The sequence below is a fragment of the Littorina saxatilis genome, unplaced genomic scaffold (assembly GCF_037325665.1).
Source record: "Littorina saxatilis isolate snail1 unplaced genomic scaffold, US_GU_Lsax_2.0 scaffold_573, whole genome shotgun sequence".
NCBI lineage: Eukaryota > Metazoa > Mollusca > Gastropoda > Littorinimorpha > Littorinidae > Littorina > Littorina saxatilis.
Genome location: NW_027126123.1, coordinates 49,404 through 70,726, shown reverse-complemented (window position 1 = coordinate 70,726; position 21,323 = coordinate 49,404). Strand labels below are relative to the sequence as shown.

Genomic DNA, 21,323 nt, shown 5'->3' with positions numbered 1-21,323 from the left:
TGCAAAAGTTCGTCTGCTAGTCCCATTTGACGAAAAAACATTATCCTAAGCGATACCAAAACATATACAGAACACACAATATCTGCCTTTGCCGCCACAGCAGAATAACAGCATATCTGTGTACTTGATTTTAGTCCAAAATAGAAAAACTGACAAGAAGTGTTAACAGAATGGAATGATTTGCACGGAACTATACAACCGCGCATTAATCGATCGCCTGCGCAGGTTGACTGGTTGAGTGAATAGGATTCGATCAAACTTTCGCAAAAAACCTCCTCTTTTCTTTGAATAACTGAAGAAAGGAGGAATAAAGAGGTTACACACCTCGTCTCAGTGATTATAAAAAATAATGGTCTCAGTTCGCGGTCATGAAAAAGCTCGCTAAAGCTCGCATTTTTCATGATCCGCTAACTTCGACCATTATTTTTAATAATCACTGAGACTCGGCGTGTAACCTCTACATATCCCTATTTCCTATAACTGTATGTAGCCAAATCAAATGGCAATTAAGTTTCCTTGGGAGGAAGGGGGGGGGGGATTTGGGGTGACGAGTCTGTACAGCAACTGTATATCCATGACTTCATTACTTTGGACGCCTATGATACCCATGACCTGCTGATACAACCATGCAGGTAACTCGCGCCTGTCAAATGCCTTCAACAGGACTCGCTGTCCCAAGTACAGCCATAGTGCACATCTACACTGAACAATCACGAGGCGTTCACGGAGAGTGAGACAGAGACTGAAGAGACAGAAAGAGAGAGAGAGAGAGACGAACAGACAGGCAGAGAAAAAGGAAGACAGAGGCAGATTTGTTGCCCTCCCCCTACCTCCCCTTAACACCACCCATACAGCGCGGTACTCCTGTAGTCCTTACTCGTCAGTGTAACTACTTTCAATTCCTGATATACCAGCAGTGTCCGCGTTCAATATTCAGTAGCCATCACACGAAGATTAAGCTCTAGAAGCTGATAGAAAAGACGGGAGCAATGGCAGAGGTATAAAATACCCCGTTCGTCTTATTTTATATCGTAGTCTCATGCTGGCCATGCTGAAGTTGTATTCATAACCCTGTGTGTGTGTGTTTTAGGTCGCCCGTCCACACCCACCATCACATGCACGCCATCAGGTCGAGTAACAGAGAACAACACGGTCACCTGCACGTGCACAACAGACAATGTAGGTCAACCAGCGGGACGTCTGCGATGGCTCAGAGGTAGCAGTGACATCATTGCTAGTAGTGCCCCAGGCGGGAACAAACTGGAGTTGAGGCAGACACTGAATCGTTCTGATGACGGCGTCCAGTTCCGCTGTCGTCTGGACTGGTCGGACAAGTCGGAGACAAGCACTGTGTATAATGCCAGCGTCGGATGTAAGATATGTTTTGCTGCCATATAAGCTATCAACTTGGTATCTCTTGTAAATTTGCTTTTTGAGAACTATGGAAGACATGTCAGCTAAAGATGGAGGCATGCAGTTTCTGGTCATAAGAAACCATAGTCTATGCATCAATAGTTTTACAAGTAGCAGCTGATTTGTACCAGTTGACATATGTCCTGTTATATTTGCTTTGCTTTTGATGCTTTCATGTCCAATCTGTGTGAATATTTGTTTGTTTAGTAACATGTGTTTGTTTGTTTGTTTGTTGTTTGCTGTTGTTGTTGTTGTCTTTTTATTAGGATGTTTGCTTCTATATTGTGCTTTGAAACTACATCATCTAAAAGACATTATTCCGCCTAAAGATAATGAGGATTTTACCCTACACAGAAGCCACCCTGTACACTTTGTTTACGCTGACTTTTACAGTGGTGAGGGAGGGGGGATAATAAACGACACCAGGATGATTAACGCGCTATTAAACGAAAAGAGAATAACATTAGAACTCTTGCTAACGGAGTTGACTTTGTTCATTAGTTATACACTGCATGAGTCAGTATATTACCACAATGACGCATTGAAAAAACAATGCATATGTGTGGACGTACGCATCTGTCTGTCTGCCTGCCTCCTTCCCTCCCTCCTTCCCCTGCATCTATCGGGCCTTGACTTGACTTGACTTATTCCTGTAGACTCCCTGTGGAGCATAGGGCCGTCTATCGGGCCTTGGGGCTCCCAATCTTCTTTACTGCAATAACAACTTTGGCAAATATTTTAGAATGTTAACATGCAATCCTCGAGCTTAAATAGGTCAGCATCATCAGCTTTGTATTGCCAGACCCACCGTCCACGTCAGAACTGACCATCAGTCCGTCCTCCCCAAGCCGTCCCGTCACGGTCAGTGAAAACAGCACCGTGTCCTTCACCTGTAAAGCTACGGGAGGAAACCCTCCTTCCACTATGACGCTGTCTGACGTCACATCCACCCAGCGGTCTGGCCCTTCACCTCTGACCTTTGACCTGCCTGCTGCCCGGTGTGAGCACAGTGGAGTGTACACTTGTACAGGAAGCAACGGATATGGTCAAGCCGTCATAGATACGGCGTCACTTCATGTCCTCTGTGAGTATAATTCACTTTTGATGATTTGATTCTATGAAAAGCGACAAAAGATGTATAATTATTACATTTGGTATCCGTCGTGTACCGTTAATTTTCCCCCGGAATGTGTGAGTCTACAATTGAATGGTTCAGTGATACATCATGATTGTTGTTTAGATTTGGGGGGGGGGGGGGGGGGTTCACTTAAAAGTCGCGCCAATGGACAATCTGCCAATGTGTTTTAAATTCAATGTTCCACAATTTAATGTGTTTTTGGGTTGTCAGCGATTTTAAAACTTTTACAGTCGATCTGTACGATTGTGTGTTTGTTGTTTTGTTTGTTTGTTTGTTTGTTTGTTTACTGTGACTGTGTCTATATTTGTCTGCTCTTTTTTCTCCTCTACGATGTAAGGAATGTTTGGTTAGTCCCATTTATATCTTGACAGGCTCACCCCGAAGTGCAAGCCCAATAACGGCATTGAACTTCATTGATAAAAAAGTGGGAACATCCTTCTCTGTTACTGCCTACCCTTTATCTACTCTCACCTTTTCCTACCTTGGACGGTCAAAAAATACAACAAGCAGTCTAAAGAATCTTCCTGACAGTATTACAATGGACGGCAGCTGTGAAGCAACGAGCGGGATCGTGCACCAGTCGACGTGTACAATAACTGTGTACAACGTCACATCCGATGAAGCTGCAGGAATCTATCAAGTTAATGTCAGCAACACACAGGGCATGACAAATGCCATGTTTGAAGTCAAATACAGAGGTAAGTATTACAGTTATACATATGAAACATCGTGTATGCGTGTGTGTATTTGCGTGCGTGTGTGCGCGCGCGCGCGTGTGCACTGTGTGTGTGTGTGTGTGTGTGTGTGTGTGTGTGTGTGTGTGTGTGTGATGTGTGTATATATGTGTGTAGTATGTGTGTAGTATGTGTGTATATGTGTGTGTGTGTGTGTGTGTGTGTGTGTGTGTGTGTGTGTGTGAGCACAACTTGAAATACACAGAACAATTTACAAACCTTTTTATTTATCAAAACAGATTGAGACACCTCCCCACACGATCCACTCCATCCACTGAGCTGGGGATAAATAATGCAAAGTTTCTTCATTGATTCTGTACGTTTTGTACACAAACCATCTCAGCGGGGTTGTGCAGCTAAGGTTTTACTTTTGAAGTAACGACAAGTAATCGCACAGTTCATGGTCGATATGGCAAGTTAACAATAAAATAGCATCTCTTTCCCGGCCTCACCACACCGCACACCCTCTCCTCCACATTCACCTCTTCAGTGGGTTGGCTGATGTTAAGCTGCCTTTTGTGTTCCTGTTAAAACAACGCCTTGGCAACTTGTTAATCTGTTTTGTGTAGTTGAAATATAGACATTTCTTGGCATGTTTTCAGCTCCAGTACCACCATCTGAAGAACCTTCATCAGGAAACGCTGCTGTAATTGGGGGTGTCGTTGGAGCTGTTGTCGTTGCCGTAATCATCGCCGCTGTTGTTTTCGTCGTATGGAAAAGAAGAAAAGGTGGCATACTTAAGATATCCTCATCGATATGTATTTTTTATTGTCAGTATATATGTCTTAAATGCACGACAGGTCAACACACATCGAATGCTTTATGTTCGGCAGCAAGCGGGAGGGTAATAACATCGTGCTCAGGAAAAATTCGCTCATGAGAAGCAGTCGTTTACTTTCAAACTTCCCTTCTTCAAGGAGAGGACACAAAATGACTGCATGCGCACAAAGCTCTGTCCTTTTGCATGTGTTGGACCTTATCGAAAGTAAACTGTTTATCATCAGATGTAAGTTAATTATTCCTTGACAAGATTATATCATCCGTATACTATCTATGAAACAAGACATGTGTGTTGACCTGCTGTTCCCTTTCAGTCCATATTGCAGCGCTTGTCTGTGAGCACGCCTGTATGCTTGGACTGACAATAAAGCAAGTACGTCTGTCTGTATACATTTCTGTCTGTCCGTCTTACTGTCTCTCTGTGTGCCCGGTAGTCGGTCTCTCTGTTACCAACAAACTTATTTTGATTTTGTTATACTTCCAGGTTCTGACAAGGAGCACAGCAGGTCGACTGCAGGTAAAACATTAAAAATGAAGCATGTATTAGTCTCCCAGTACTGGCTGAATTGGGCAGATTTCCGATCAGCACAAAAATATTGGGACAGATCATATCATTTTGGTTACACATCATGGAATCTGACCAACATGGGCTTCTTAGGCAAACTTACTCAAGCCTTCTCTCACAAGAACATAAAGAGGAAAATAAATGGCTCTTATTTGTACGCGAGTTCCTGACTTCCTCAGGCTTCAAACACGTGTGGCAAAACCAAAGCACAATACACCCGGCAAGACTGAAACACGCGCTAACAAAACATGTAGAAACTCAATTTGTCAGGCTCTGGAGGACAAAAAAAGAAGGAAACTCCCCTAAACTACAGTTTTACAAGGGAGTGTCACACGACTACTCTCTACAACCCTATCTTTTGCTAACACAAGAACACAGACAGGCTATGAGCAAACTACGTATAAGTGCCCATGACTTAGAAATCGAAAAGGGCAGATACACGGGAACACCAAGGGAGGAAAGAATATGCAGAAACTGTGGAGTGGTGGAGGATGAACTTCACTTCCTTGATTCATGTACAATGTATGCTCATCTCAGGCAACAGTTATTACCGAATACTTCCACCGGCAGTGGTGAAATAAGAGTCAGTTCTCTGTTTACTGACAGCGACATCCAAAGGCAATTGGCAAAATATGTGTACGATTGTTTTCAACTACGCAGATGCAATGCGTCTTCCGACTGTCCTCAATAACCTATGCTCATCTTCAGGTCCTCTTTGTTCACCCTGTTCCACTTGGTTTTGTACTACATGTGTTATGTTATATTGCTATTTTTCCTGTACTTATGTATCTTGAATGTGTCAATAGGCTATGTGCTTTAATGACAATAAATTCTGATTCTGATTCTGATTCTGATTCTGATTCTAGTCTTTATGTTTTGTTCATAGTAAGCAGTTACAAAACATGGTCAAGCAGAAAGGGGTAATGCACATGCACCTTTTTAAAAATTAAAAGTAACCGTATATTAAACCATTATACTTTTGTCTAGTCAGTTGTCAAAAAGTCACATTTGCGACTTGTATAGACTCATGTGCATGGATTGTAGAGGCGAAGGAACGCCAGGAACAACGCATTATGGTGGTTTTTTTTGTGTGCTTACAAAGTGACATCTTTACTTCTTAATTTGACTTTTGGGAATGGTAGAAATGGACTTCTTATAAAGTGCACCCCTTAGTCTGGGGGTACCGGTTGCTAAAAACATTATTTCTTTTAAATTAATCCTAGACGTATCCCGGTTTCTTCAAAAAGTGCAAGTCTTCTGTTCGTAGTAGGCACTGCCATTGTTAAGTTAATTACATTGTACGTTGAAGTGTATGCATTTAAAATTGTCGAAAACGCTGGATAAAAGTTATGTTCGATTAAATCGAAACCTACCCTTTACTGTAAATTACGTCCTATGATTAGGGGGTATAGTTAAAGATTAAGGCATATAAACTCTCATTTGCCACTTACCTCATCAAAAAATATACATATGAGTAGGAAAGCCATTCGAGATAAAAACCAGGAACTATCAGAACGGTGTCACATTCGCATTTTATTCAACTTCCGGTTATCTACTAGCTGATGCGCAATTTTCAGATGTTCACACGTTATCTCAGGAAAAGCGCTTTCCAACAAAAGTGCATATGATTATGAAAAAAAGTACATTTTGTTTTTGAATCTTATGTAATGCATCGTTAATTCATATAGGTTGGAATTTGCCGAAAATGTTATTGTCATGGTTTCATGTATCTGAAATGTACTTTCGTTGCATAGTGTTCGTAGAACGTGTAATTAAATTAAACCTAAATGACATCATTGTACGCTCAAAAGTAAACGTTTTACTGATCACAAAACGTTTGAGAATGTTTTAACAGCAATAAGCTACCGTATATATATGATTGCAAGCAGTGATTGAGTTCTACTTCCGGTTTCTTGGGTCTTCTAATCCTATTTCGATTTTTTTCTAAGACTAGCGCTTAGTAAAGGCGTGTTTTCAAAGAAATACAAAATAATGTAATCACTGTATCATACTGACGTGTTTGTCTGTTTATTCGGCATCAAAAGATATTAATTTCATATGGCAGAAAATCCTAGTGTACGCGATACGCACGTTACTGTGACCATACATGCGAAAACACACGTCAACACAGACCGGGGGTTAGTGGCTTTAAGTGCTTGTATACACCAATGGTTTTTACCAAATGCGATTTTTTATCATTAATAAAGAAATAAACATATTTTGTACACCATTGCAACATCCAATTTGGCTTTGAGGAAATGTTATTTCCATCCTTCGCTTTTCTAAGCAGTCAAAAAAGACATACGATTCAGCAGAATTAGGTCGTGCCAATGCATGTCCGTAGACTTAGTAATTTTACAATGATTTTTTGTCGAACATTTTGTAACACGAGCGGATATCACATGCAACAAGTAAATCACACTGTTTACATAAAGAAACGGAGACGGATATCTGAAACGATATATGCGTAAGATGTGGTTGTGTGAGAGTGAGTGTGTGTTTGTGTTTATGTGTGTGGTTCCTCTCTCTCCCTTTCTTATTGTTGTTGGAGACAAACAGGACTTACCTTTCAATGTTTCAGATCTAACACAGTTTGGATTCAGCTTAAAGGCACAATGCTTCTATCTAGTTAGGCACACCTTCTCAGATCTAGGCAGGCTTTTACATGACATAAGAACATCCCTCCACTCTGTCACATACCACAACGGTCTAAGTGCTCCCTGTGCACAGAGGGAATTGTTTGATGAATGAATGTGTAAATGCAACAAGTATTATTTGAAATGGAGTCACACAAACAATTACACTCACCGCGGAAAGCAGCCAGGGTGCTGAGTTTTGGCATGAGACAAATTAAAGGGATGATCTTACCCCGAGTAAAAGCCTGGTCAAATCTAATATGATGAGCTAAACTGTTTTGATGTGATCATTAGTGTGCCTGTAAGACGGCACATTGTACTGAAGACACTTTATTTCAGGGCTGTTTTTTTTTTGGAGATGAGTAATATATAGCTAAAAGAAGTAGACTTTTGGCGTCTTTGGTGTTGGTTTCATCTATGTTGTTCTAAGAGCCTGTGTCTGATGACACTCCCCTTCAGCTCCCACCCTTCCTAATTATGTATACTCGTGTAAATGTGCCACAGAAAACCATAAAAACTGTCGTCACTCACAGTATTATTTTTAGACTCGCTATCCACTGATTTTCATAGAACTGCTTCTGCACACACTGACTGCATGACGATTATGAAAAAACTATTATATGAAGGTGTAATCCAAGCTGTTCAAAACTTATCAGAGAAAAATTGGTTTATAATTTGATACTGTCAGGCTTTTACACACAGTACAAACACCCTTCCATTTGAACGCTCACCAAACGGGAACATTCTAGGTGCCCTCCGTAAAGAGCGAGCAATTTTCAAAGAATTTTTTTTTGCGTGGTTTATCTTACCCCTGAGCCATCGTGAACCCGTGTGATCAAGTTTCCATTTTTCACAATGTAGTCGTCAGTTAGTAATTTGAATGCGACTCGCTGTGAGCTTATCTGCAATAGCACGTTATTAAGTACCTCTGACTATGCACGAAACAAACGGCTGTGGTTCACAAGAACTCTAGCGATGGCTTTTGACTGTTCAAAGGAACTGGCGATACGTATAAACCGTCGTCTGCTACGAGAACCACGACCTTGCGTGACCCTGCTTCCGGGCTTTTCTTTTTTCAAACTTTCAAAACTTCGAATTGTACTGGGGTGTTATGTATGAGTGACGTCGAAAGTACACGCCGACTTCAACGAAGTCATGACTTGAAAGTCGCCGCCTACCGCAGGCGCTCAGTCGGTATGCACGGGTGACGACCAGACCGCCGACTTTCAAGTTGCCGTGTAAAGCAAGGTCACCAGTCAATCTATTTTTATAACGAGGAATTCCTTCCTTTGCGCATGCGCTAGGGTCATTCGATAACATCCTCCCGCTTCCTCGCACGGGGAGTTCGACTATTCAGAGACGGAGAGCAGTGAAATATGGGTCAGTGGGACGGAGAGCGTGGAGAAATGAAGGCGCAAAAGATGAAACGAGCAAGAGGGTGCCTGTCGCGTAAAAGCTGAGAGTCAAAAACGGCACCAGTGAAATATGGGTCAGTGCTACTTTGCTCTGAAACGAATCAAAGATGTCTTCGCTAATCTTATCGGTGTTGGTTCTAAAATAATATGACAAGGGAAGTGAATCTCGCAACAAAACAAAAAAAAATTTTTTTTTAAATTTTAAAATTTTTTAGTCCAGCACTTCCAACTATTGGGTTCTGTCTAAAAACGATTACGGCGAAAAAATTCGTCGACTTTCATGGCGGAAAACCATGAAAATGGCCATTCTGTTCACTGAAGTCGGCGTGTAAACCATTTAGACGACCTCCGGAGCACGTCTAAATTTAGTCGCCAGTTTCGGTGGTACAAGCGTGTAGTCGCCACCCGTGCATACCGTGTAAATCGCGGTTGGCGGCACTCGTTGTTTGCACGCCGCCTAAACGTTTAGACGTCACTCATGCATAACTCCCCTGATCTTGTCTTGATGAAAAAAGAATTCTTTAATGATTTAAGAATGTTTGTGTAACAAGATGTCAATTTATTATTTAGATTTTAAAAGTTAGATCTAGCGCCAAAACGCACCAGGGTCTGATTGTCTCTGACACTCTCTCCGCAAAATTAATTCTTTGAAAATTGCTCGCTCTTTACGTAGGGCACCTAGGATGTTCCCGTTCGGTGAGTGTTTAAATGAAAGGGTGTTTGTACTGTGTGTAAAAGCCTGACCGTATCTGTGATGGTTTACGGGAGGCTTACTCTGCCTTTAAGCAAAGATTTATTTGTGAAAAGTATAACGCAGTTATGAATAATACATTAGATAAATGTTACAAAGATTGGCGTTTGTATATGCATGTTTTGATGTAACCCTTAGGTTACTTTTTGTACATACTTTTGATACTGCGATACTGCGACCACCACCCACCCAACCCATGTGTGTTGTAATTGTCCAAGTGTGTTTCTGTTTTATGTTTTTGTCCCCTTGTTTAGGTGATGTCCTGTAATGTACAGCATATACATGTAAAAAAAAATTTAAAAAACTGCACAAAAAGAGAATTAAAAAAACTCCACAAAAAGAGAATACACAAAAATAAACATTAAAAAAACCCAATGACTTCAATTCCTTTCTGAGGCTCTAATATGGACTGGCTCTTAAAATGGACCACCTTTCGTTCTGACAAACTAACGGTGCTAGGGCGCTCAGAACTGTTTCATTTGCTGCATGTATCCTCTCTTGATAACTTGCACATGTCGAAAAAGTTGCGGACGCACAACGCACAAAACAGTTAGTTTTTTCTCCCTTTTGTTTTTGTTCACACTTTTCGTTCACTCTAAATTTGACGCTTAAAATGGACTATTTTGTTCTCTAAAGACAAAGCTATAAACACACAAAAATTGCATTATAGGACAGCTGTATTCGCTACACTTTAGCAGTGTTGGCCCCGAGCTTCTATCTCTGGTGTCCCCTAATATGGACCACCTTCAACAAATAGAAGAAAAGAAAAGATAAAGGATGGCGATGCTTGCTGAAAATGACCTATAACTAGCCCTTGAGACTTATAAAAATTATACAGTCTTCTTTACGTGAAAGTTGATAATTTCAATTATTTTCTCTCTGTTTTTGATTTTTGTTTTAAAGTTTTCTCTTGTGTTTCAAATAAAGTTCTCGTCGAACACAAACCTGTACATCTGAAGCATATTTCAAGTAGTCTGACTTGCATGGTAAGTTGCAAGTTGTATCATGTTATTTTGAAGTAAACGGTTTATTTTACAGTGATTCTCGAAGGTCTTATCACTGGTCCATATTAAGCGCCCAGGCCCCTAGCATGGACCAGTAGTGAATTGTTCTGTATTTGATCTTTAGTAAATGACTGCAAAAGCTAATTCTCTCTAATTAGACTTCAAGATTTACGAAAGAGAGAACAGCTATCAAACACAAAATGAAACTGCTTTGCAAGAAAACAAGCTAGTTAGCAGCGTGAAACAAATAGTGGTCCATATTAGAGGCCCTTTCCCTAGATGCACTATATTATGTTTTACTTACTTCCAATTAAAACTGTATAGTTGTATTTTATGTCTTGCATATTTTCAAATGATTTAAATGAAACACCCAAAGCGGCGGACTTTGCTGATAAGGATATTTTGAAAAAAACAAAAATACGTCATCACTACATACACAAGAACAATGTGACGTCATTTTAATTGACGTTAAAATCTGTATGATTACCTTACCTTTCCAATGATATGCCGTTAAAGAATGTCAGACAAGCGGTTCAACTTCTATGTCCGCTTAATCAACCCAACCCTCTAAACGGGAATAGTAAGCCAAAAGAAGGAAATTACGCACACAAAACCACGTTTTTCTCAAAAGCGGTATAACGAATAGCCCTAGAACTCTAAATTTAGAATTCTATTGTTAAAATCTGTCAAAAAAAGTGTGGTGGCAACCCCAACCCCGTCGGGTTGACCCAAGAGGTCTTTGGGTGACTGACTAAATCTATCATGAGTTATTTTCGTTACATTCACAATGTGCTAGGCCCTGTGATTTAAATTCAAACTACACGTTTTATCTTTCATCTTTCATCAGAAAGGATATACCCGGAAAACCGGTCTGGGCGCGCTACAGTAAATTCTGTTTGTGATACCCCTGAGCCAACATGGATCCAAAATCAAAAGTGATTATAACACTTCCTGGTCTACCATAACATTCAATTTTTATACCCACTCTAATCTGTTATCACAATTCAACGTTCTCCGTCATTTTTAAGGATTCTACCCTAATTTTTAGCAATTTTTAACTAAAGTTACTGTTTTTGGTTTGTCGTGGAAATGTAATCTACATTCATTACTTTACCACACTGTGCCATCCATTTTTCAAATAAAATGACAAACATGTTGTTATTTGTGATAATAATTACCCTACCAGGCTGCTAAACATGTAAACAAAGACCTAATTATATATGCACTGACTTCTGGGGCTCGTACCTTGACTTCTACTTGTCGTATTAACAAGCTGTAAACAGCAAACGGATCGTCTTCAGAAAAAGCGTCTGCTTCGAAAAAAGGCCAAATACTGGTATAAGAAGCGTTTTCATTGGTCGAGGGGAAGCAACTCTCAAAGGAATGTGGGTTTTCAGCCAATCACAGCGCTCGTCTTGAATCGCCTGCGCTGAACCACATGGCTGTTGTTGGCTCAACGCAAGCGATTTTGAAAGTGTATTCTGCTGTTTTCATTCAACCAGGGGGAAGAAAATAGCAAGTTATCGACGAAAGCAAAGGCATTTTTGTGGCAATAAGTATCGGAAGGTCGAAAGTGAAGGTACAGTGAGTGCTGAAAAAACTGTTGAGGATAACAACAACGATAGCTGCAGTGGTGAAAGTGTGGATCGAGGCCGAGTGTTCGTACGAAGTGAGAAGGCGAATACTGACGATGAGCAACCCAGCCAGCCAACTGCATCTTCGTCAAAACTTCAAAAGAAAACCCAGGAAGCTGAGGAAGACTTCGATTTTGACCAAGAATTGACAGGTTTCAGGTTCATTGATGCAGAGTTACTAATTCAGTTCATCCAGTCGCTCCTGTGTCCTGACTGTTCTAGACCTCTAGGTCAAAACAAAAGACTGTCACATGTTACTGAACAACGAACATCACAAGCTTCCAAGTTTGTTTTTTATTGTCAGTGTGGTCACAGTTTGTCTTTCAATACCTCTAAGAAGTGTGGGAGGACTTATGAAGTGAATAGGCGATTCCCAACAGCAATGTTTGCAATAGGCAGAAATCATACCCAAGGAAAGACGTTTTTGGGTAACATGAATATGCCTCCTCCTCCACACACAAAAAGCTGGTACCAACCAAGAAACAAATAACAAGAGCAACATAATCTGTGGCAACAGCTTCTAAAGAACAAGCTGCTCAAGAAGTGTCTGCTACACAGGGAAATACTCTCACTTTTTCCTGTGATGGTAGCTGGCAGCGCCGTGGTTTCCAAAGTAAGAACGGCGTAGTCACTGCCCTGACTGTGAATGGCAAGAACAGTAAAGTGATCGACACACATGTTATGGCAAACCACTGCGATTCGTGTGCCAAGCAGAAGAAGAAAAGAACTCCAGCAGAATTTCAAGAATGGAAAGAGCAGCATCACATATTCTGAAGTGTGAGAAGAACCATGAGGGATCAGCAGGGTCTATGGAACCAGTTGGGGCTGAAGTTATTTTCCGGCGTTCTCAGCAGTTATACGGTCTGCAGTACACAGGGTTTTTAGGCGATGGTGACAGTAAATCATATGCAGCAGCTGTACGAGATGCAGACCCTCCTGTAGTGTCTGTGTATTACAGTACATTTTAGTAGAATATTGATTGTAAGCATTGATTCATGTAATTAGACGTTTTGATGTAATCGAGAGAGAGGCAATACAATATGGCAGCAAGAGACAGTGTTAATGAAGTGTCTGCGCAAATGAATGTGTCCTGCCATGCCTGCTCCACTACACTCAGTCACCCACACAACCCACTATTACAATTTGGCGACGAGAAAAACTTTTCAACCAGTGGATTGACCAAAAGACTGTGAGTTCAATAGTTTTGAATGCAGTTTGGTGATCCCACATGAAAATTGATGAGTTCGTTACGTCATCAGCCACGCGTGAGGACGATAGTTTCGGTCAACCTGTAGAAGCAGTAGAAGTTTCCAGACAGTCTCGGAAGTCTCAGAAGCAAGTGGGTAGACTATTACGTCAGTGTAGACGTCATGTGTTCTAGAAGAAGAACAGATTGTGTCATCAGTGACAGATGGGTTTTGACACCTCATTGTTTAACTTTGACCCGTCATTCTTTGAAGAAAAGGAAGGGAGTGCACAGAATACAGTGAATTCTGGACAGAACATGGCTCAACTACAACTTAATATGTTCCAGCTATTGCATCTTTTGACCCTAATGGAGATAGTTCCAAGGTAGGACAGGAATGGAAGAGATGGAAAAGAGGTTTTCAAGTTTATTTGGGAGCAAGAGGGGAGACTCCAGATGAACAGAAGAAAGCGTTGTTGCTACACACAGCAGGTATGGAAATTTGTACAAGATGTCTTTGAGACAGTTCCTGATTCTAAAAACAAGAACTATACTCAGACACTTGAAGCTCTAGATGAGAAGTTTGCACCGCAAATGAATGAATCATACGAAAGACATGTGTTCAGATCTATGAGCCAAGAAGAAAGTGAAACAGTAGATCAGTTTATCACACATCTAAGACAGCAAGCAAAGAACTGTGGATTTGATGATAAGCTAGACGAGAACGTGAGAGATAAAGTTATTCATGGATGTAAAAGTTTGAAGCTACGAGTGAAGTTACTCGATAAGAAAGAACTAACTTTGAAAACGCTAGCAGACACAGCAAGAGCTCATGAAGCAGCACAGAAGCAGGCTAGACAGATGACAGGACATGTAAAGTCAGAGTCGGCACATGCAGTCCATCGCCACAGCCCTGGTCATCAAGGTCAGAGATACAGAGGTCAGCAGTCAACCTTTCAGAAGAAGCCTACACAGTTTGATCGTCCAAGACAGTCAGATAAGCAAGAAGAGAGAGCTTGTTTCAATTGTGGTCTGACTACACACTTAGCACGTGACCCAAAGTGTCCTGCAAGAGGGAAGGAATGTAAACCTTGTCACAAGAAAGGACATTATGCACGTTGCTGCAGAACAAAGAAACAGAAGGCAAGAGGAAATGTGAAGAGTCTAGAAGAAGACTATGAAGATGATAGTGAAGAAGTTTTCATTGTCGGAAAAAACAAGTCGTCAACCAGAGTTACAGTGAACGTCGGAGGTACTGATCTCAACTTCATGGTAGATTCTGGCGCAAGCTGCAACATCATTTCATTCAACACATGGAAGTGGCTGAAACAGAAGAACGTTTTATTCTTTAATAAAGAACAGTCATACAAGAAGCTGTACGTTTACGCTTGAAGGAACCGTTGAAGCTGAAGGGCAAGTTTACAGCAGAATTGAGAGTCGGAGACAACAAGGTCGTTGCAGAAGTAGAAGTACTTGATGGAGATGGAGAGTCGCTGTTAGGGGTGAAAACAGCGAAAGCACTGAACATTCTGCACATAGGTTTGCCACCGGAGAAACCCATCACAATGAACAGTGTGAACATTGATCATTGTGAGAAGAGACATCCCAAGCTGTACGAGGGTCTAGGCAAACTGAAAGATCACCAAGTACACGTGTACGTCAAGAAAGATGTCAAACCAGTCGCACAGTCGCCACGCCGTATTCCTTTCAGTCTTCGTTCTAAGGTAGAGGAGAAGATTGCTGAGCTAGAAGCGGCGGAGATCAATGAGAAGGTGGATGGACCAACACCCTGGGTCAGTCCCATTGTTGTAGTCCCAAAGCCCAACGGAGAGATTCGTCTATGCGTAGATATGAGACGAGCAAATGAAGCAGTAGAACGACAACGCTATCCCATGCCGACAGTAGAAGAGACGCTCATTGAGATGAACGGTAGCACAGTGTTCACAAAGTTAGACCTGAAGTGGGGATTCCATCAGCTGGAACTAGACGAAGAATCCAGAGGAATCACAACTTTCGCATCGCACAACGGACTGTATAGATACAGACGTTTGAATTTTGGCATCTGCTCAGCTCCAGAATTGTATCAGTTTACGATTCAGCAAGTTCTGCAAGATTGTGAAGGAGCTAGGAACATGACAGACGATATCATCGTTCACGGCAAGAACATGGAAGAACATGACCAAAGACTTGAGAAAGTCCTCGATAAGTTGGAGAAGAGTGGACTGACTTTGAACGCACAGAAATGCGTCTTCAGGATGAAGGAGATTGAGTACATGGGTTTTGTCCTGAATGAGAAAGGAGTCAGCCCAGCACCGTCCAAGGTGGAAGACGTCAAGAACGCAAGAAGACCAGAAACCGCAGCAGAAGTGAGAAGTTTTCTGGGCCTGGTGAATTTCAATGCAAAGTTCATCAGAAATCTTGCAGCCAAAGCAGAAACTTTGAGAAAGCTGACAAGACAAGGAGTTACTTTCAGATGGGGAAAAGACGAAGAAGAAGCGTTCTGTACTCTGAAAGCAGATCTCGCTGAAGCAGTCACGTTAGGGTACTTTGACACGCAAGCAGAAACTCGCATTGTAGCTGATGCAGGACCAGTAGCCCTGGGCGCAGTTCTCATTCAACGTCAGAATGGAGAAGACCGCGTGATCAGCTATGCAAGCAGAAGCCTGTCGGATGTTGAAAGAAGATACTCACAGACAGAGAAAGAAGCTCTGGGCCTACTCGCCTACTCTGGGCATGTGAGAAGTTCCATCAGTACGTGTACGGAGTCAAGTTTGAACTGATCACTGACCATCGACCCCTGGAATTCATATATTCCAAGAGATCCAAGCCATCAGCAAGGATTGAACGATGGGTACTTAGACTACAGAGCTACAACTTCACAGTGAAGTACAGACCGGGAAAGACCAACATCGCAGACCCGCGCCAGAGTCTTGACAGTTACCTCGGAATGTACCGCGCAGTAGCTGATTAATTGTTCAAGAGTATCCCCCCTTCCCTTCCCTTCCTTCCTCTCCCCTTGTCCTTCGTTCCTTCCCCCTTCTCCTTATCACGCTCAGTTAGGAGGCGGAACCGATTAAAATGTTTAGGTATACACACAGGCGATGATGATAATAAATACTCTTTTCCCTTCTGATTGGACATTGTGCTTGTGTTTGGGGAATAAGTTCACTGATTAGACAAGCTATTTGTTTACAGTCAGATCATGGTGCAGCCTGAGCGAGCTGTTCACACATGAGATGTCGACCGTGACCGAGAGGAAATTGTCCTGAGGTGTGTGGGATAATCTTGCTTTTGATTTCAAGAAGATAACTGCAAACGAGGTTGTTTTCTTGGTGTTTGTTAGCATGTTTGCAGTAATGCTAGTTGTACGTCATTCTTAGTTATGTTTTCTCATTTTAATTACTCTCACCTTTACAATATTGTGTCTGTTTTCTATGTTTGACATTGTGTGTGTGTGTAATCCATGCGGTTACCTATTTTTAGTTTGTTGTTCACGTAGTCAAGGTTTACTTGTTGATTTACCATGATTCCTTGATCTATTGTACTTTTTTGGTTGATTGTATTCTCTTTTTAGGGAGAAAACTTGAAACTGCTTTTGGTAATGTTGGTAGTACTTTGCATGCTCAAATATATCATTGTAGTTCGTAGTACTTATTATTCTATTATAATCTTTACAGGTTGGTCCGGTAAAGGTAGAACGAATAAACACGAGTTCAACATGAGAAGAGACTCCGTTTTGATGTTGATTGAATACCTCCACATATACGGTCTTGCTGCAAAATTGCATTGCGTTCAGTTTCATTCTGTGAGTTCGACAGCTACTTGACTAAATGTTGTATTTTCGCCTTACGCGACTTGTTTTCTATTTTGTGTGATAACTTTTTTTTTTTAGCTGATGTTAGAATAGGTAGTAAGAAAGACCAAGCCTGATATCTCAATGACTGTAAAAAAATAAATTTTAAAGTCAGTTTAGTTCAGTTCAGTGTTATCTCTCTCCTCACAACCAATGCATGTGTCTTTTGGAGGCACAGGCTTGGGGCCTCGCGCCCCCTAATTGGCGTAGAGGCGCGTCCCCCGGTGGATGGGGGAGCCTTCTCTACTAATTTTTGAGAGAAGGTCGCATCACTCTCGATGCCGTGAACCTAATTAGGATCTTTTTCTTGTTTCTTCTCTATTTCTGCCTCCCCAAAGTCTTTTTACTTTCCTTTTCTCACTCATAAGATTCTTCACTTATTACCCTTGTTAAAGGCACAGTGCAGCTCACAGCCTTCGTTTTGCGTTTTCGTTGCAGCTGAGTGCATTTACAGTTCAAAAATCCACCTATGGTAGTAAAACAAACCCAAAACCACGCCGTGGATCGTGTAACTCTGCATTTGCGCCACCGCAACTTTTTCAGTGCATTACGCGGACGAAGTAGCACGCTGCAAGATAGGTCTCTCACAGAAAATGAAAATTTGTAGGACTTTCAGGCATCATCTAGATTCTTCATTAGTACATTTTAAAGAAGTATATACTCAAGGTCTAAGGTACGTGCTTTTTTAGTCGAAATGTCAGGTTTCGGCAGTTCTGAAGTCCGATTTCTGCTGGAATTGTAGCTGAAATTGTACGATTTGTCCCTTCCCTCGTAACTTCAACGAAACAGCACTAGTTGATGCATTCCAGTGATGATATCCTGTGAGCTAAACATGTCCTTTGTATTCTTGATGAATGCTGTTGCACAATTTTGTCTTTGGGTGACGCACGCGGCAAAAGAAAACACAAACAATTAGACTTCATGTTATACGCCACCGATGCTTGGTGTAATTCGCCACCGCAATTTCACGTCTTGGATGTTATTCGCCACCGCAACTGTCTAATGAATTGCATAATATGTTGAAGAGTTCAGTGATTCTGTCACTTCCAATTGAAAATATTGATTTGACACGTACGCTCACATGGTGACAATCGTACAACACACACTCACCATGTGGTACGAAGGATTAAAGCTGCTATTAGGAAATCAGAATTTGGAAAGATTTTTTTTTTAATTTTTGCAGATGGGCGGAATTAATTTACAGTTTTGAAATGGTGGAGGAAAACAAACTGGTAGGACCCGGAAGAAAACCACTGACGACAAGCTTTTAATGCATAGCGTAAACCCAAATTCGCTTTATGAACTGTCCCGGTGTCACGGCGTGAGTTCAGTTACACTGTCCTGAGTTTACGCTGTGGCCCCAATGCGCATGCGTCGAAATATACGTCACTTCCTGACCAAATTCACGACGCCTACAGCGTCGTGAGTTTTATTTTTGTTTGTATTTTGTTTCTGCCTCGGTGCGTGGGATTTCGGAGAAAATGTTTCAAAGAAAGCATCTGATCAGCGAACTGTTCCATCGTGTGGGTTATGATCACTAAAAACGTGATTGACACCTTCCTTACTCAAAGTGAAAACAACCGGCTTCGAGTTCGGCAAATTCACGATGGCGGAAGTGACGCATATTTCGACGCACGCGCATTGGGGCCACTGCGTAAACTCAGGACAGTGTAAACTCACGCCGTGACACCGGCAAGGGATTGAACCCGCGGCCAAGGAAATCAAGCGGATCATAGGGGCAGTACGCTATCCATCCTGCCATTCGTCGCCTTACACTAAGTAATGTTCAAACCATGCGGAACGTTTTTGTACATTCTTGTATGTGTAGTCAATCTTCCGAATGTAAATGAATGCATAAGAGAACATGAGGACAAACTTTTCATCAGCGTGCCTTCCTAAAAGTGAAATCTCATTGGTGAAAACGTTGGTCTTCATGTTCTGATGTGTCTTTATTTTGCTGCGTAATCTGCGTCATCACTAGCAGTCATCGATGCATTTCCCACTTGTAAATATAGTATTTTTTTTCACTCTTACGGGTAAGCACTGTTATATTTCCTATTGATGTCATCATACCCTAAACCTCTTGAATCTCACAGTCCCAGGGATTTGTTTGGGGGGGTCATATATATAAGCACATTCCAGTACATGTGGGTTATACACTCAAGTACAGATAAGCATACTTTTCATACAGAAGAAGAAGAAGAAGAAGAAGAAGAAGAAGAAGAAGAAGAAGAAGAAGAAGAAGAAATACTACAGTTTGATTTGTCAACTCATGGTGCCTTGAAATCCTTTGCATAGGCAACATCACGCCACGCCCCTGAGTTTAAAACTTGCAGCACTAAAGTTAAAATGCTCCTATCAATTGCTGTCAGTTTTGTGACAAAAATAAAGGTTTAAATGCCTCCACGATGTTGATGCGTTTGAAAATAACAATTTGCGTAGTGCGGTGGCGAATAACAAAAAATGCGGTGGCGAGTTACATCTAACATTGAATTGATGCGGTGGCGAATTACAGAGAGTTGTTGACACTCTGTTTTTATCTGCTTCTTGCAAAGTATATATGGAACTATATACAGAGAAACTACACGTGGAGATTCATAAAACATTAAAGTTATCAGTGAACATGTCCAAGATTAACCAGTAATCTCCGTTTTGTTGCATTTGACGCAGAAACTGAAAATATGCCCAAAACATGGGGAAACGAGAAGAAAACAGATCGTCACGATCACCAGGGCCATCAAAGCATAAAAAAATATATACAGAAATATAGCTAAGGATATAAGTTAGTGAAATGCAACACTTGAGAACATGCTGAGTGCCTAGCATTCTAACAATTTAATTTATCATTCGAGAGACCTACCTCGCAGCTTGCCTCTTCGTCGGCGTGAAGCGATAAAAAGTTGCGGTGGCGCAAATGCAGAGTTACACGATCCACGGCGTGAAAACTACCCAACGACGACATCTGTGAAGCTCGACAGTTTCTTGTTCACGCGAGTGCATAAATTAACCTAGTTATTACGTGGTGTACGCACAGATTCGTGACGTAAGCGTCGTCTGCTTTGATCATTGATGCCAAGATACACGATCAGATTCGCCAGTACGTTTGAGACGGACCGCCCGAAACTGACCACAAACCGACCGTGTAGCATGCGAACCGTACGTCTCACAAGCTTGATAGCACCCGTCTCGGCCCATCCGTTTGAAATACAGCAGGATCTATTCCGAACGGATCGCAAGGAACTTCCAGTTCCAGCCCCTGAGCGCACTTCAGTCGACACCCACTTTACAAATCATCAAATGGCGGTCAGTTCAGCATCAAAACTTGCCGATTCGGAACCGAAATATTTCATCAACCTGAATCTTGGTGAGGAGTTGGAATCTATGGAACCATGGAAGTAAAAACTACACAAACCAGCAACATCGGGACCTGTTCCTACTGTCCATGCAGCAGACGTGGGGTGAAATGAAAGGTAAGCGTCTGGATCTAGATTTGTTTGCATTCATGTATTGTAAGGTCTGTATCAAAGATGGTTTGTCTGTCTCTGTCTCTATGCTTTCCTTGCTGTACGCTTTTGTCTTGAAGGCAAGTATGTAGATCTACATTTCTCTCCTGTTCCTGTCTCAAATCTGCCTTAGCCGAACTCAAGTTCTACGTTCAAAACATGTACAGTATCTACCTCTTGGCACATTGCCTCTTTTAGTTTTACAGTGTAAAATTATCTGACAACTTCTATCATACTGTAATCAATGTGTCATCTGTTTGGGAAAATGCTGTCAGTTTCAGAGTCTAGTGATGTGTTGATTTATACCCTACCGTAATGTATTGCGTAGTTGAAATGATAGAGAAAAACAAAACGCAGCAGCAACGATCATTTTTCATGACTGTTAGCATTCAGTCATCTTTATGCTCTTGGTTTAAATCAAATTTAGCTTAGTCACGAACACAAGGCAAATAGTGGCTGACTCAGTCACTGGGGTATTCGCATAAGAAGGCTCTCTTGCCTTGAAATTACCAAACAATAACACACACACGCACTCATTGCCAACCAAAAAAACCGCACACGCACACACACTGTGACCCCGCACATGCATACTGTGAGACACACACACGCACATACCGTCACACACACACACACACACACACACACACACACACACACACACACACACACACACACACACACACACAGCCATACGCATGCACAGAGAAAGAG

At 41.6% G+C, this 21,323-nt stretch overlaps 1 protein-coding gene across 2 annotated transcripts in view; it reads left to right on the top strand.

Annotated features, from left to right (window-relative positions):
• LOC138954567 (sialic acid-binding Ig-like lectin 10) overlaps positions 1–21,323 on the top strand; it is a 46,223-nt gene that overhangs the window by 12,729 nt on the left and 12,171 nt on the right. The window contains exons 3-8 of one of the 2 annotated variants that reach the window (XM_070326380.1): positions 1,091–1,372; positions 2,216–2,497; positions 2,923–3,249; positions 3,888–4,013; positions 4,550–4,582; positions 16,452–17,011. In XM_070326380.1, the coding sequence (XP_070182481.1) occupies positions 1,091–1,372; positions 2,216–2,497; positions 2,923–3,249; positions 3,888–4,013; positions 4,550–4,582; positions 16,452–16,525 (1,124 nt within the window). In that variant the 3' untranslated portion in view covers positions 16,526–17,011. Of the gene's footprint in view, positions 1–1,090; positions 1,373–2,215; positions 2,498–2,922; positions 3,250–3,887; positions 4,014–4,549; positions 4,583–16,451; positions 17,012–21,323 lie in introns of those variants that run through there. The other variant, XM_070326379.1, reaches the window with a different exon arrangement.